Source organism: Chionomys nivalis, chromosome X (assembly GCF_950005125.1).
Source record: "Chionomys nivalis chromosome X, mChiNiv1.1, whole genome shotgun sequence".
Taxonomy (NCBI): domain Eukaryota; kingdom Metazoa; phylum Chordata; class Mammalia; order Rodentia; family Cricetidae; genus Chionomys; species Chionomys nivalis.
This window is the reverse complement of record NC_080112.1, coordinates 26665345-26681968: the sequence shown is the minus strand read 5'-3', so window position 1 is coordinate 26681968 and position 16624 is coordinate 26665345. Positions and strand designations below refer to the sequence as shown.

At 38.1% G+C, this 16624-nt stretch overlaps 1 protein-coding gene across 1 annotated transcript in view; it reads right to left on the bottom strand.

Moving 5' to 3' along the window:
• Lancl3 (LanC like family member 3) overlaps positions 1–16624 on the bottom strand; it is a 102165-nt gene that overhangs the window by 8565 nt on the left and 76976 nt on the right. Inside the window, exons 2-4 of the mRNA XM_057760349.1 lie at positions 12246–12369; positions 8562–8759; positions 2317–2524 (exon numbers count right to left, since the gene is read on the bottom strand). Coding sequence (XP_057616332.1) covers positions 2317–2524; positions 8562–8759; positions 12246–12369 — 530 coding nt within the window. The remainder of the gene's footprint in view (positions 1–2316; positions 2525–8561; positions 8760–12245; positions 12370–16624) is intronic.

Sequence of the window (16624 nt, the reverse complement as noted above, 5' to 3'; positions counted from 1 at the left end):
TGAGGATTTTACACAATCTGCTTTGGGCCACAAAGGATGAAGATGAATGGGAGAATGCAAGCAACTTTTCATAATGGTGCCATCAAATAGTAAATTCAACTATGAGGCATTGCTCTTAAGACAATTTGCCTTTAAAATAAGTCACTGATCTCTAAAATTTCGGTGCAAAACATTTTTCTTTGACTTTCATTTTCTTATTTAAATTAACTAAACAGCATTGTATAGTACAACCTTTCCAATGCTCTCACCTATATCATGGTTTTTAACTATCTTATTCATTTGTCATCATCAACAAAAATAATCTCCAATTCTGATGCTGGTGAGGCCTGAGAGTTTGTACTGTCATAAATTTAGATTATTACAGCCACCACAGGAGTCCTATCAAGAGTACTTACTCATTTGATCTTTTGTGGGCCATTGAAACTATTGCAGGCAGCTTAAAATAAATGAGGAAATAAATTGCAATTCCACTTGTTACTGATTTTCTATCAACTGTTTTCTTAACTATGCAGTCATTTAAATAAGAGTTTGTACTTCTAAACAGCAGAAAATAATGTAACTTAAGAATTAACTCAATATGTATAATTACATATAAATAAATTTATAAATTATTATTTACAAGTAATAATTTATAAATGATGAGGTTTTTTTAGCTCAGTTTTTTTTTTTATAGAACCATTAGGTTTTTATATGTACTGTAGCCAATACTGTCCACTCTTTTTAGTTCAGGCTCCCATTTTAACTGAGAATTATTGAGAAAATTGGTTAATTTGATTTGGGGAACAGTGAGTACATTTTTGACACAACAGTTTTCATTTTACTATTGATACCATTTTCAGAAATGAGTAATGTATATATATATATATATATATATATGCAAAGATAAAACTTAGAAATGATGAAACTCAAATTTAGTAATAACAAAAGTTAATCTTTACATAGAAGTTATATATTCCAGGCATTATTTAAAATGATATTCTTGTATTTATTTGCAAATTTTTTTATAATAAAGTTTAAAAAATTTAAAAAATAAAATAATTTTCATGTGTTAACTTATTTAAACCAGCCAACACATCTGGAAAATGGGCACTATTTCACATACCCAATATAATTCTGGGTATATCCCTTCAAAAGGATTCTCACAACTATGAGGGACTATTCTTTGGCCTCGACTAAGTGACAACTCAAATACAAGAGAATCAAATCATATGGGGAGCGTGGCTGAAAAGCCTCCTAACTTATCAGACATAAGTGCCACCCAGAAAACCAAGACCTCTTCTGAGGACCTACACAGACAGCTTCCAAGTGCCCTCAAAGGGACTGCTCAGTTTTCTACCAGTTTATTTATAGTCTATTCATAATCTTTCTGGCACAGCGTATACAGTTAATCAGTATGGAGTTATTTCTATTCAAAACAATGCTGTCTGTTCTACATCTGGTTTCCATATGTATCAATGCTTCAGGGAATAAACTACAGAGACTAATTTAGGAATTTACTTGCTAACAAAGGTAGTATCCACTACAGACGCAAGAGAAGAAACAAGAGACATGGCAACTATTAATAGAAATTAGAAATTATTTCCCTTCAGTTGCAAGGTCTGGAGGTTCACAGTGTAAGAAATTAGTAACCCATGATGACTCTGCCTCCTGCATAGGCTACTTCCCTCCTAAACAAAAGGCAGGAAAGGATAATCTATTCATACAGTGTAAAAGGTAGCACTGTTTATAATGAAATCATTGGAAACAACTGGAGTCAAATATTCTTGTTTTAGTAAGACTAACAAAAATGTTAGACAAGGCCCTTTATGTATTCATATAGCATAATCAACAAGATAACAAGGCACTATCATTTGTATAAGAAAAACAAAATTTGATATATATTCCCATATTTGCAGAGAACAACTTGGGAAGACACACCAGACAATATCTCCAGGGAAGTCAATTAAATGGCTGGGGAGGGGGGAAATGATCGTTATGCTATGCTCCTTATTTTTTTTTTACACATTTGAAACCAGGTGACTATATTACCTGCTTAGAAAATCAATTAGATTAAGATTTCAAAAATTAGAACTCAGAATGTAGCTCAGTGGGTAAAGTATTTGTCTAGCACATAAGAAGCTCTGGTTTTAATCCTCAGCACCTCATAAAATGGTGTGGTGGTGTACCCCTGTAAGTCTAGAACTTGGAAGACTAAGGAGTCAGGAATTCAAGGTTGTTGATCACTATATAGTGAATTTAAGACCAGCCTAAGACACGTGAGATCTTGTCTCAAGGGAAAAAGGGATTTGTAAGAATATATGCATGAAAACAGCTGACCTTTGGGCACGGTAGATGTATTTGGAGTTTCCTGTAAGACGGTACAGCAGAAGGAAGACATAGGCGCTGCCGGCTACACCATGGCAAATCCCTGGCCCCTTCTTCAGTAGGCCTTTCTGCCACGTTAGCTCCCCACACCGTATGCATGTGTCCAGGTACTGTGGTTTCTTGGAAACAAGATAAGCTTTGGCAAACAGATAAGCAATTCCTGTAAAAACATCAATGACAATAAGAGGTGACTTTCAGGACTTAATAACACCAGTGTCTTTTGTTTTTACATTCCTAGCTACATTTCCAAAGAGAGGACTTCTAAAGCACGTCAACTAATATGACCCATTACCCCATAGAAGTTCAGAATTTGCAGTGTTTACATATTTATAACAATACCCGTTTGCTTAAGAGCAAAGCTAGGAGCCTTTCCAGGAATAACAGTGCAATCAAACAACCTCAATAAGACGTCTACTCCAGCTTTGAGGTTAGCCCTTCCCATATTTCATGTTCCATGGAAACAAACATTCCTTCAAAACTTGCCAGTACAGAAGCAAGAGCAGAAACAAGAGACATGACAACTATTAATTGAAATTATTTTCCCCAAACTGCAAGGTCAGCAAGTCCATAGTGAAATTAATAATCCAAGATGACTCCAGCTCCTGCATAGCCTACTTTCCTTCTTGCCAGAAGGCAGGAAAGGGCTAAGAGACTAGCACAGTGGTAGAAGGCTTGCCTAGTGAGTGTGAGGCACTGGGATTTGTGCTTAGCACCTTCCAAAATTATATTTTTAAAGTGGAAACAATGGCCTTGAATAGAATAAATGTCTTGATGGGCTCACCCACTAAAATTTAGGTAGACACTGCGACTAAAATAAGGCATGGGCCCATGCTGCTGTCAGCAAAACTAGAGATCAGACAAGTGAAAACTATCCTAATGGAAACAGTCAGGGGAGGCCTTGGATGGAAGCTGGCATTTTCTGGGGTTTGTAGGCTACATAAGAAACGTCAGGCCCTAGACGAGGCAGGGAAATCATATTAGGCACCAAAGATCACAGAGGCTAAGAGGTTCAAGACATCTAAGTCTAAACCACAAGTCAGGGTGGCAGCATCCTAACCAAGGGATCAGGACAGTAAAAGAGTGAGTTCAGATTCTGGATGGTATGATAGTTTTGTTAGGCATTTTAGACTGTATACTGTGGGTGATAGGGAACTACTAGAAGTCTTTTATTATGAACTGGTTGGTTTTGATTTTTGAATAACAATGTGATTGTTCTTACATAGTATTATGAGGAAACACCTAAAGAAAGACAGAAGAGCTCTGAGCTAGCTACGTTAGCGGAAAAATGGAGATGAAATTTGCCGAAGAGTAATTTCATAGGACATAGTGACTGTTTAGACCAACTGAGCATGAACTATATGGCAGACAATGATTTTAAAAGGCCTCTGTCTGAACCTAGACAACAACGAGGACTCTAGAGAGACATATGTGGATCTAATCTACATGCGAAGTAGAAAAAGACAAGATCTCCTGAGTAAATTGGGAGCATGCAGACCATAGGAGAGGGTAGAAGGGGAGGGGAGTGGCAGGGAGGGGAGCAGAGAAAATGTACAGCTCAATAAAAATCAATAAAAAAGGCCTCTGTCTTTAATGGCTTTTATAGCTTAATCTGGAGGTGTGAACTAGGCTATGTAACTACAAATATAGTGATGGAAACACACAGGAAGAGTCCCTGCTGGTGGGAAAGGCCTACTAGACTATCATCTTCTAATTGAGTACTGGATGATGAGCAGGAATCAATGAGGTAACTGACTCAGCTTCCCTTTATCTTATCAGGAAGCCAACCACGCCTGAATTCTTTTAACAGCTGGCTGCTAACATACGTCCTGGATTCCTGCCTTTAGAGATTGCCCCACAGGCAAACAGAAAATTGTATCAAATACTCAGCCCTCTGGAGCTATCATGGAATACAAAAGTCTACTACTCCCTTGCCTGAACACAGAACCAAACTTTCAGTGGATCTTGTGCCTATTAGCATCCCTCAGAATCAGACAGAGTAAAGCTAGTCTCCATGAAAGCCATTTCTCTGGCTTTTCTTAGCTTCTTTGTCCAACAACCCTTGGCCTAGTAGGTTCCCTTGAGAGTATGGCCTGCTTCCAGATACACAGAAAAGAGTGTGTTAGGTGGAAAGTGTTTTAGCCAAGGAAAAGCCAAAGGGTTCCCTATTATACAGGCACCATAGCATGATACAGAAAGCCCTTCATGAACAACATCCTTCCTGCTCTGTCTGCTAGCTGCTTCTTCATTCTTGAACTGAAGTTTCTGACTTCCATAAAACCAGACTACCTGCAGTGCTCCAATGCTACTGAGTGCCTGTTATTCTTGGAAGAAGCCTCCTGTTTTTCTTGGCACAACTCAACTCAGAAATCACTTTCTTTAGGAAGCCTTCACTGAATCTGGAGGCAGCATGAGAAATCTCTCTTCTTGGATCCTATCTCACACTATATATAATGTAGCACTTATACATAACCAAATTAAAACTGTCTGTTTCCATGTCTGCCTCTCCTGCTCTAAGGCAAACCACTAAAGGGCAGGAATTTTTATCATATTCCTTTTCTTTTCTCCTCATCCGGTGTGGTGTTTTGCCACCAAATAGCTCCAAAAATGTCTGCTGTCCCTGCGATACCTCACTTAGCACTCTAGCACAGTGGTTCTCAAACTGTGAGCCTCAAACCCTTTCACAGGGATTGCATATCAGATACCCTGCATATCAGATATTTGGATTATCACTCACACCCGTTTTAAAATGACAGTTATGAAGTAACAATGAGAATAATTTTATGGTTGGGGTCACCACAACGTGCGAAACTGTATTAAAGGGTTGTAGCATTAGAAAGGTTGAGCACCACTGCTTTAGTGGAAGCTGGCACTAGAAGCAGAGCAGAGATGTAGAAAAGAAGATAGACTGAGATGATTTTAATTGCTATATCAAGCATTAGCCCCAGACAGTTAAAAAGCTATGGATCCTAAGGCTCTCGACAGAGTAGGGCCTTGAACATGTTCTAAATTGGTTAGCACCTACTCTGACCTAATGGAAACCATCCTAACACTTATGATTCTTAAAGGAAAGGATGTCGTGTTTCTTTGACTGTGATGGGAATTAGCACAGCTTTTTCTTGCGACCACTAATTAGTCTTCAATGATATAAAACGGAAGTCAGTGACGGTAGATGACTTTGTCAAATACAACCAGGAAATTAAATCATGACCTAATAAAAATGGTTTGGGGAGACTAAATCTTTGAAATGTGGGGTCTTTTGAGACTTGTGACAGATAGAATACACTACTTCAACATACCCAGGTTCATGCTAAGATGTGTAATTTTGCTGAGTCATTACAAACTTAGCTACCAATCTGTGCTCCAGGAGCTTTGCTCTTTATTCAAAGTCACCTACCCAAGAGCCTTTATGGAATGAAATTTCAAAACTGCTCACACCTGTGTTTCACACAGAATAAAGGAAGTGCACTGTCAGTGTTACCAAAGTAATGCTGTAACCTGATGCAGCCAGGGAGGTTATTTTAGCCACAGCATTTGTTTTAATGATTCTGCAAATGACTTCCATCCTGTATTTCAGAGTGATCAAGGTTATGAAGGGATCACATGAGTCTTCCTGCAATACTTTATTGTATTTAAGGACACAAAGCTACATGTCACTGTAGGTATTTATAAAAGCATCTGAGATACTTCCCTTAGGAATGGCAAAGGTCCAGATGTGCAGATGTGTCAATGATGACAAAAATACTGAAATTCACTACTCCACTTCAGCCTACTCATTTCAGATTTATTTTTTAAAAAAGAGATTTTCTTCAAGGTCACTTGTTAGAGTTACAATTAGACCCCAGGGTTGCTCATCTATAGTCAAGAACTGGTTATGTATTTCATACCTAATATCTAGAGTAGTCACTTGTAGAGGTGAGCTGAAAGAAAGCCCATAGGAAGCTAAGGTGTGAATAAGGTAGCATTAATGAAGTTCCACACTATAGATTATCTCTGGCAGATTTTTAATCATAGGAATGGTCTGTCATCCCAAACCATCTGTGCTGTTCATAAATCTATTCTCAAAACTTTTCTCAAACAAATAAAATTATTTTCTCTAGGCCATTTCCTGTTGAATTTGGAGAGAAATTTCTTGTAGTCAGCTTCAGTGAGATCTTGACTGTCTCTGACCTGCAATTACCAGTTTTATAATCACTCTTAGGTGAGGGCTGAGGTAAGCAGACATAACGACCTTATTTAATTACTTAATCGCTTTCTTTTTCATACTCTGGTGACTGACTACATGGACTTAGTTTTGATTTGAAGCAATATATTTATGTTACTCTTCTTAAAACAGAGTGAATGTTACAGGAGGGTAAATAAAGCCTCCAATGTCATGAATCCTATCCATGACCTGCTGAAACAGATGGCATTTGGTATTCAGAAAGGGTACAATAACAGTCATTTAAACACCTACTTCAACAGGCTCACCCACTCATTTTAGCATATTTCTTTCTACTCTATTAAGGGCTTTTACTAGCACATCGAGTCCTTTTAAAATAGTCTATATTTAATTTAGGACATCTCCAGAATTTAGGAATCCTGGGATGCTTGGAGAATATCCAGAGACCACCGCTGAGAATGATTAAGGGGAAGGAGAAATAGAAGTATTGAGTATAACAAGAAACATGATTTCCAGAATGGGAAATAACTGCTGTGTTTTTTCTCCCCAAAAAGGTCAAAGCAAGAAGTAATAGGCACAAATTATACCTGACAGCAGCTAGCCCGAACATAATGTATTATGTCCTGGTACTTTTAAAATACACAATTTGCCATTCCTTCCATAGTTAAATGTGGCAGGCAAAGAAAATATGACAGTAGACAGTGACATATTATTCAAACTGTATCAAGGATAAAACAGAACTCTAATTTGATTAAAGAACATTAATTACAGGGAGAAGGGAGGCAATAAAAATCAGGTAACAAGACAAAAATAAATCAAATGCAATTTAAAGTTGTGCTCTTCTGTTTGAAGCACAGCCTGGTAAACTAAATTCATTCATAATCAAAATATTTTGGAAGGGGAGATTATAAAAGCATTATATACACATGCAATTGTCAAAAACAAATTTAATAACTGTATTATTTGATAATTCCAGTCTCCTTGCCAATTAACTGAATTTATTTGTTTGAATTTAACTTCTTTTAAATTATTCCTTCTTCAAAAGGCTAGTTAGTTGTATAATGGGATTTGTAAAATGTTTGATAGAATAGTGAAGTTTGTCTGGTTTCAAGGCTCAATTTCAGAATTCATTGGGGAATGAGTTGTTATTTCATTAGACATTTTATTAATTATTACTGGAAATACTCAGTTGACCAAGAATTTCAAAGCCATGCATCTGAAACTTAAAGATTAACACAAGTTTCATAAGGATACTGGTCAAATATACGTTGTAATTCACTGGTTTGTGATAGATCCTGGGATTAGAGATTTACAAACTGTGAGGCTCCTAGGCATGACAGAGGCCACCATGTAAGTGATCAGGCTGTGGATGTGTACTTTCCAATGTAGCTAAAAAAGACTCTAAAATGCAGCATTTGATTATAATGTTACGTAACTTTAAAATCAACAGGAAATTTTAAGGATTTCAATGTCTGAAAGAATGTACACTAACATTATTTTTAGTGCTCTGGATTGAACCCAGGTCCTCTGTGTTCCAGGCAAGCGTTCTACCAGCAGTGCCTTTAGTCCCTAGCCCAGTCATATCTATTTTTAAATTAGTATCCTACTAAAATAATATTTGGGTTACATATTATTAAAATTAATTCTACCCATTTCTTTTTGCTTTTGAACATGTGGCTACTAATTCTTTTTGTGCATATATTCTGGGACTCAAACCCAGAACTCTGAACATACTTATCACTCACTCTACCACTCAAATACCCTAAAAGTTTGGACTACATATGTGAGTCACATTACATTTTGAGGGAGTGCTTGTTTAACACTGTGGATAGACAGTTGTATTTTTTTCAACCTGTGGAATGATTTTCAGAAATCCTTTAAAGATCAAGATATTTTTTTAGTTTTCAAAAATTTCAGCTTGATAGCTATGGCCCAGGATGAGAAATACCCTCAGATGTCAGAAAAATGAACCTCCCTCTGTGTAAGCTCAGTGAAAGGCGGCCCTGTTTCTGTTTTCAGATAACAGTGTATGCAAGACCTGGAGCACCGTGGCACCAGTGGACCAGTTCATTCTCTCTCTCGATCGTTTCTCCCAGCTCAGGTGGCCAGTTGCAATTCTGTTCCTGTTCCATGAGGAAATCCACACTCTGCCACACCAGCTCCCGATCTGAAGGCTTGAGATGCTCGTGGTAAGAAAGAAGCATCTGCAGAATGGATGACAGGCCATGAGCTGCCCCTGTGTGGACAAAGCAAGCATCATTTATTTATCAAGTGAGGCGAGGTAGTTTGATCTAGTGAAAAGAAAATTGTGAGATTTGTTTTACATTAAAATATTATTTAAAAGCACATATAGTACTATAATAATTGAGTTGCTAAAACCCAAACCAGCAGAAAAGTATAGCTTGCAGCCCAAATATGGCCATTTGCACATTGTTCTCTGCTTCCTTCGCATCGTACAGCAGACTTGAATTTGTGACTGAAACCCATATGGTCCACAAACCCTAACTAAGACTGTTAAGCTCTTTATATAAAATTTGATCTTATAAAAATATTCCCAAAATGCTTAAGATCAATGTGGTCTTGATATCTTAATAATCCATCAATCTATTTAAAATATAAGTATTAAGCATCTACTATGCACCAGATGCTTTAGATGCTAAAGATAGATGAGAAAACAAAAGAGAAAAAAAAAGCCCTTTCTCTTGGCATGAATTCATTGAAGTCTTCACAATGAATACTTGTATTTTGGACATTATCTCACCATGGAGACACAAAGATGAATATGAGTTTGCCTATACTCTTGAAGAGACCTCTCCTCATTCCATTCAGAAAGTGAATCATATTTGAAAAAATTTTTAGAATATAAGTGAAGTACTCTATATAGTAGATTGCAACAGGAGCATAAGTGAGTCTATGTGGCAACTGAACTGGGCAAGATGGTACCCAGAGATTTTGTTGAACATTATTTCTAGGTACGTCTTTTTGAGTGCTTGTAGAGACAATAATAAAAGTTGAACCTGGCATCGGGTAGTGGTGGTGCACACCTTTAATCCCAGCTCTCGGGAGGCAGAGGAAGGCAGATCTCACTGAGTTCAAGACCAGCCTGGTCTACAAAAACAGTTCCAGGACAGCCAGGGCTGTGACACAGAGAAACCCTACCTTGAAAAAAAAAGTTGAACCTATAAAAATGATTAAAGATTTCCCTTGCCAATGTATGTAGTCCTCACCCACTCATCAAGGCCTGAATGGAACAAAAACACTAAGAAATAATTCTCCAGCTTAGGCATTTGCCTTCTCCCTGGGGGACTTAGACTCAGCCTGAATCTTACAATATTGACCTTTTTAGGTCTGGATTTTTCAGCCTTACAATCCTTTAAGCCAATTCCTTTATTAGTGCTTCATTATTTATACAAATAAACAATATTCATATAAATATTCACATATTATATAACATATACAGCTTAGAATATATGATGCATATTGTTTAGTCTTACATTAAAACATATTGCATATTATATATGGTAATAATTATTAAAAGGAAGCTTGAGTTTTCAGGAAAGTTTTCCATATTTATCAGAAATGTGGTTGTGTAGTATGTATATCAATGCCCAGAATGTCAATTTCGCTTTAAAAAATACTATTAATGAAAGAACTGTAAAAGACACTGCTAGTACGCTGGCAAACTTTCCACTCAGGTACATCTATGCTCTCCAAACTCCCTACTTTAAACAGTTCTTATTTTGCCTGAGTTCTTCTCTGGCCACAGGAATATGCTCAACACATACAGAATTAGCACCCCTGGAGCAGCCAACCAATACAGCAGAAAATGGATAGATACATATCTGAACTTCTCAGACTGGGGAAGACAATTATGAGGTATGTCCTTATATGTCTTCTAAGAGTCTCCAGGGAGAATGAGCCTATTCCAGTTTGAATATGGAATATTTGCCATACAGTAAATACTTGTGCTCCAGTGAGTATTTTGGGCTATTGTAGAACTGTTGGAATATGAAGCTTATCTAGAAGAAGCACATTGCTTAGTATATATCTTTGACGGTCTTCTTCCTTCCCTCTCCCTGATTTTCATCTGGCACAAGAGGAGTAACTGCTGCTATATGGTTCTGTTCCCATGATGTTCTTCCCTAGTATGGGCCCAGAATGAGTTCAGTCAAGTGACAATAGAATGTACCTTCTGAAATGTCCCCTCCTTTAAGTTGCTACAGCGGGTCTTTTGTCAAAGCACCTCAAAAGTCTAACACAGAGCCTGTGCTATCTAGAACTGCTCATTATATCACAATGAAATTCTTCCTCTTCCTTGTCTCATTTCTCCACTCCTCTAGCAATGCTTTCTAGGATCACATTTCAAATAAGATTTTTATACTCAAATCCTGTTTCAAGGTCTCATCCTACAAAGACTTAGAAAAGAATGCAAGACTTCTTTGAAAAAACTCGCACTAATGTTGCTCATTAGCCATTCAGCCATTCATTCAGATAACCTCATTAAATGTAGCTTCGTGGCAAAGGTCCAAGGATCACAGAGCTAAATGAATGAATCCCTAGCCTGAATGTGCATAAAACCTGACAGGGCAGTTGAACAAGTGAGTCACAAATTATAATAAGTTACAGTGAGGACTCCCTTAACAGTGTGGGCATGATACCATGATGTCACCCTATTTGCTTCAGGGGAAAATACCTGAAAGATGTTAATGATTCTCAAGATAGGCTTCAACTACCTTTTTCCCTAAGACACAGAATGTGTCTCAGTATATCTCATAAGGTTTGCACAAAGTTTGGAAGTCTGAGTATTAGAAGCAGATGCAGGGCATCTGGGAAGTGAAACATTCTAGGAAAGGAATATTAACAATAATTTAAAGTAAGAGGTCACTTTGTGACAGAACACCACTTAAGTATGTCTTACAAGTCTTGCACAGGAGTGTAAGGACTCAAACTGGGGTGGGGGGACTCATCTTTTGCTTACATGAATCGGACCTCAAAATTAGTCACTGTAGTTCAGTTGCCTGTTATGAATCTGCTATCATTAAAAACTTACTGAATTGATCTTATTTCCCTATTCAAAAACAGTACTTAGAATCAGTGTGATAATTGTTCATCATGTTTCAACAAAGTTAAGCCATGTATGATGATATATGCCCATAGTCCCAGTCCCTTAGGAAGCTAATGTAGGGTATTTGTTTGAATCCAATACTTCAAGGGCAGCTTAAGCAATGTATTGAGACTTCTATCTCAAATAAATAAGTGGTTGATAATAAGGTTTTCATCTTTAGTGAACGTAAATATTAAAATATTTATATTACCGTCATTCACACTTTGAAAAGGTATTAAATTATATCTAAATTTTTGTTTTCAAATGCTTTAAAGTATTTCTTGCTCATGAATAATGACCGTCTACAGCAGTGGTTCTCAACCTTCCTAATGCTGTGACCCTTTAAGACAGTTCCTCATGTTGTGGTGACCCTCCCCCATAAAATTATTTTCGTTGCCACATCATAACTGTAATTTTGCTACTGTTGTGAATCATATTATAAATATTTGGTATGTAGGATATTTGATATGCGACCTCTGTGAAAGGGTCAGTAGACCCCCAAAAGGGGTCATGACCTACAGGTTGAGAATCACTGTTCTATAGCAAAACTGAAAGAATTTGTTCTTTATTTAGTGTTACCAGTAGAGACTCTCCAGCCTATAGGCATGTGCCACTCACCCAAGTATTCAGTTCCATAGTAAGAATACATCAGGGGGAACGGCTTTCTCTTCTTCAAGGCGTACTGCTTCCCAGAGTCCAAAATTGCCTGGCATATTGATTTAATTTGTGCTGGGGTCAATACCTGAATAACGAAAGATCAAAAAGTCAAAGTCAAAGCAGGACTTCTATCTCTGGCCCCTCAAACATTAAATCAGAGGGCTTAAAAAGGCTATCCTATATGTAAAAATTTAGCCAAACTTCCTTCCTATTTTGCCACTGGTTCTCCTTCTTTTGATTCAAGTTTATCTACCCTCTTCAGAACATTTAAAATAGACACTTTAGCCGTGATAGGTTGTTATAAAATACAAAGACCACCATATACATGTTCTATCATTAATCCTTGTCATGGGGACAAGAATTTCCTCAGGAAATAACAAACGCTGATGCTAATGGATTGTGCTTAACAAAGCCACTACTCCTGCCACAGCATATGCTACATACAGGTCTGTCCCAGACATCAGGCCTTTAATTGGAGGCATTTAGGCTGTGCATATAAAGCCATGTCTCTACATCAAGCCACTGAGTGACAAATTTAGAGCATCCATTTGTGTTCCCAGAATGAAAGCAACGTCCAGTTGTGCCAAGACGAAAATCACTTAATCACTAAAATGATTCCGAATTGAGAAAGGCTGAAATCCAAGGGCTTGTGGTCTTTCACATTTTGCTCAAACTGTGTATAATCAGTTTTAGGATTATGGAGGGAGACTCTGTCAAGCCTCCAAAGCACAAAGGAGCTTGTTAATATTCTCCTCTGGTTTGCACTATGCTCAGTGACCTGTCTCCCCTCAGGGGCCAACTGGATGCTTCCTTTGGTTTGTTTACTCTATTATCGAGCTTCCTGTTATGATGAAACACTTCCCCTCTTGCTGTCTTAGTTCTGTATCTCACTAGACTATCAGTCCCTTAAGAGCATCAGTCTGATTAAGTTTCATCAGTTTGAATCTCTGGTGCCTAACACAAAAATTGAGGTTGGGGGAAGAGGAAACTTTGATAACAGATGACTAAGTTTTAGGGGAAGTATAAAAAGCAGAGACCTCCTTCCTTTACCCCTACTCTTGCTTCCTTTTCTCTTCCCCTTCTTTTCACGATCATTTCTTAAGCATGTATTCCATTTCAAACAAGCTTATTGTAGGTGCTGGCGCTAGGACAGTGAACATAATAGACCTTGACTTGCTCTGAGGACACCAAGCTTCCCCAAAAGGCAAACAGTAATAGAAAACTACTGGTCAGGCTGACCTGGAAAAAGCTATCTACAGTCTAGCCTGATTGACTCTAGGAGCAAGAAAAACATCACTGAATCTAGGCCTCTCTCCTGAAGATCCATAGGGCTCACTTATCTATATCTGTCATTAGACCAACGAATTATTTTTTTAAATAAAACAATAATGATCTAAACCATAAATTCCCTGTTTTAATCAATATTAGGAAAATAAAGTACAATCCATTTTCTGGGTTCCTCAAATCTAGGATTTACTCAACAAGATAATTACTTAAAGAAGAATCCGTTACTGAGTATGGCACACATCCTGTAATCCAAGCACTTGGGAGGCTAACTCAGGAAAATCTCAAGTTCTAGGTTTGCCTGGCCTATATACTGATACCACATTTCAAAATGTATTCAAGAAAAAAAAAGGCAACTATCTATTCATTAATTTACCAATTATTATTTATTGAGTTTCTATTCTAGTAAGGCCCTCACTTGATCTCATAGGGAGATTCTTGAAAGTATGGGCTACGTTCTGCCCTATAGGGAATTTACTATCTGCTGATGGAGATGGGAGACAACAGTTTGTTGGATTCATGAACCTAGAAATGGAAAGAAACGTGGACGATGAAGTGCTGCTCAGCTTCCCTAAGATTTTACTCTATCCTCAGTTCCACTTGCTCAGAAACATTTACATCATGGCTTTCAATTTCAATTTTCCTTTTACTAACTACCTTGACAACGATAGGTAGTTAGTAAACTACCCATCTTCCTATGGTGTCACTTCCACCCAAACTCGGTCTTTCCTTAGCCTAATGGCATATTTCTCCTAAATGATTTTCTGACTCAACTTATGTAAGTTGTTGGCCCCCAAATTTACCTGTCATATGAAAACACTCTCTTTTCTTTAGTAAGAGCAACTGATTTTATACTGAATCTTACTGTTTAAAGTCTTACATCATTAATCTCAAATCAGCTCCTCCATCGTGGTTCTCTTTCAGAAAATTGCTTAGATCCTTGGAGGGTTTGGATCTAATACAATTCTAATCTGGTTCCATTCACCTTTTATTTTCCTAGGAATATATCTTGCTCCTTGGCTATCCACAGGTCTTATCTGTTCTATATTGATTCTGAGTTCACGTGACAGACAATTTCTCTGGCAGAAAATTGTCACCAAATTACTAAATTACTACAATTTTTCTATTTGTTTTTCATATTCAGAACTGAAAACTGTCTGACTCTTTCCTCAGCTGCACATGTATTCTTATTTTCCTATTTATTTTGAAGCCAGAAAAAATCAGCTTGTTCTGTGTGTGGTACTCTCCCCCATTCTTTTCATCCTACCATTCAAAATAGGGAATGAATTCGTAAAATAGTCTCTCAAAACCTTGCCTGGTCATGCATCATGTCTGGGCGGTCTCTTCTTATCTCACAGAAACACCGTGAAAAACAAAGCGAACACTGGTGCTTGTTCAGCTGGATAGAGAGTAGTTATGCCCACAGTTCTTTATCTCTGAGAACAGACAAGACCTACCCTTGAGTTTATTGATCAGCAAATAAAAACTGAAAATAGTTCTCCCTAAAAGTCTGTGTGTGGGAAGAAAGATGGAGAAAGAACATGCCCCTCCCACTCCAACAAACAACACAGAAGCAAAGTATTGGGGCATGAGTCTTAGGGGTAAGGGTTGAGTTTGGGTCCCTTTCCTGTCTGCTTTCTCAAACATCTCATTTCCTGCTCGAGCACTCGGGAAGGAGAATGAGCACATTCACTCCCTCTGAGGATATGGCCCCTGGGTACACTCAGAGAGCGGGGAATGAGAAAGCAGCCTTTCCAGGTGGAAGGGACAGAAAGCTACAGAGGAGCTCCCTGTCCACCGATCAGATTGTTCCTACAAGAAGCCTGATGCCTTCTCCTGTATTCTTAACCCTGAAGAATGCTGTGTTGATACTTTGGATTAATTGGTGTTTTTTTTTTCAACCTCTTTTGCTTAGGCTGCATTAAAATAATGATATCTCAAAAATGCTGAAGCAGGTCTGTGGTGGTTTGCTTTAAACAGTTTCATTAGTTAACTGATTCCCTTCACTGACCGTGTAACATATTCTTATTAGGCTGGCCTCTAGTATGAAGAGATGAAAGAGCAATTAAACAAATGGTATGTTTCTTGGTCCTGCCTGAAGGCTGTGACTGAACCACATCCATACAGAGATGACCCTCATTAAGGAAATGAATAAAATGGAGTAGGCTGCAAGATGCTTACCCTACACCACAGACTCTGTACTGGCACACAGCCCCTATGAAAGAGCAATCTTTGCTATCTGTATTTCTTTGTTTGGGCATCAAATACCATTGGCCCTTCCCCCATCGGCAGTAATTGGATTTTCAGATAGTAGCAGTGAAATCCAAGGTCTATCAGTGTACTAAGGCATCCAATGCTATTCAGTTTCTCTTCTCAACAATTTGAAATGCATATTCTGAAAGAAATGAAGCTGTCAGCAATGACAGCTGATGCTGACAACAGGTCAGATTACGGTAGGGATGGACCCATGTGCAGCTGAGACTTAGTAGAAACATGCAGGAGCTATGGGGGAGAAAGACTGTGGAGGCCACCCCAAACTGAGAGTGAAAGAAGGCTAGGGTAGAAATAATTATGTGGAAAGGAACTTAGAGAAAGGTAGCTAGTCCCTATAACTCTTAACTCATGACAGTTTAAGGAAATCCCCTTTTGGGCTTCCTGCCAAGTTTTTATACAGCACACACTCTCATCCATCCTCCCAACTTGAGCTATTTTAGAGAGCCTCAGGCTTGTTGTCTCCCCTCCCCGCAGCAACCCTAACTGGAACAGCATGGATAGAAAGCCAGTGCTTTCTCTAGTTACACTGCCGTCCTCCACATAAACATATCAGCTCTGCTACCTACCAGTATAGATCGAACAAATGCCCGAATCTAAGATACACAACAGAGACTTCAGTCCTTGGGCAGTATCAAAGTTCACTGTAAACATCTGAAATCTCAGATGCATATTCTCTTCAAGTGTGGTCTATGGACCAGAAGTCCTGCCACCATCTAAGAACCTTTAGAAATACAGATTTCAGCTCCGGTTCAAAATCCACAGAATCAGAAACTGAATTTTCA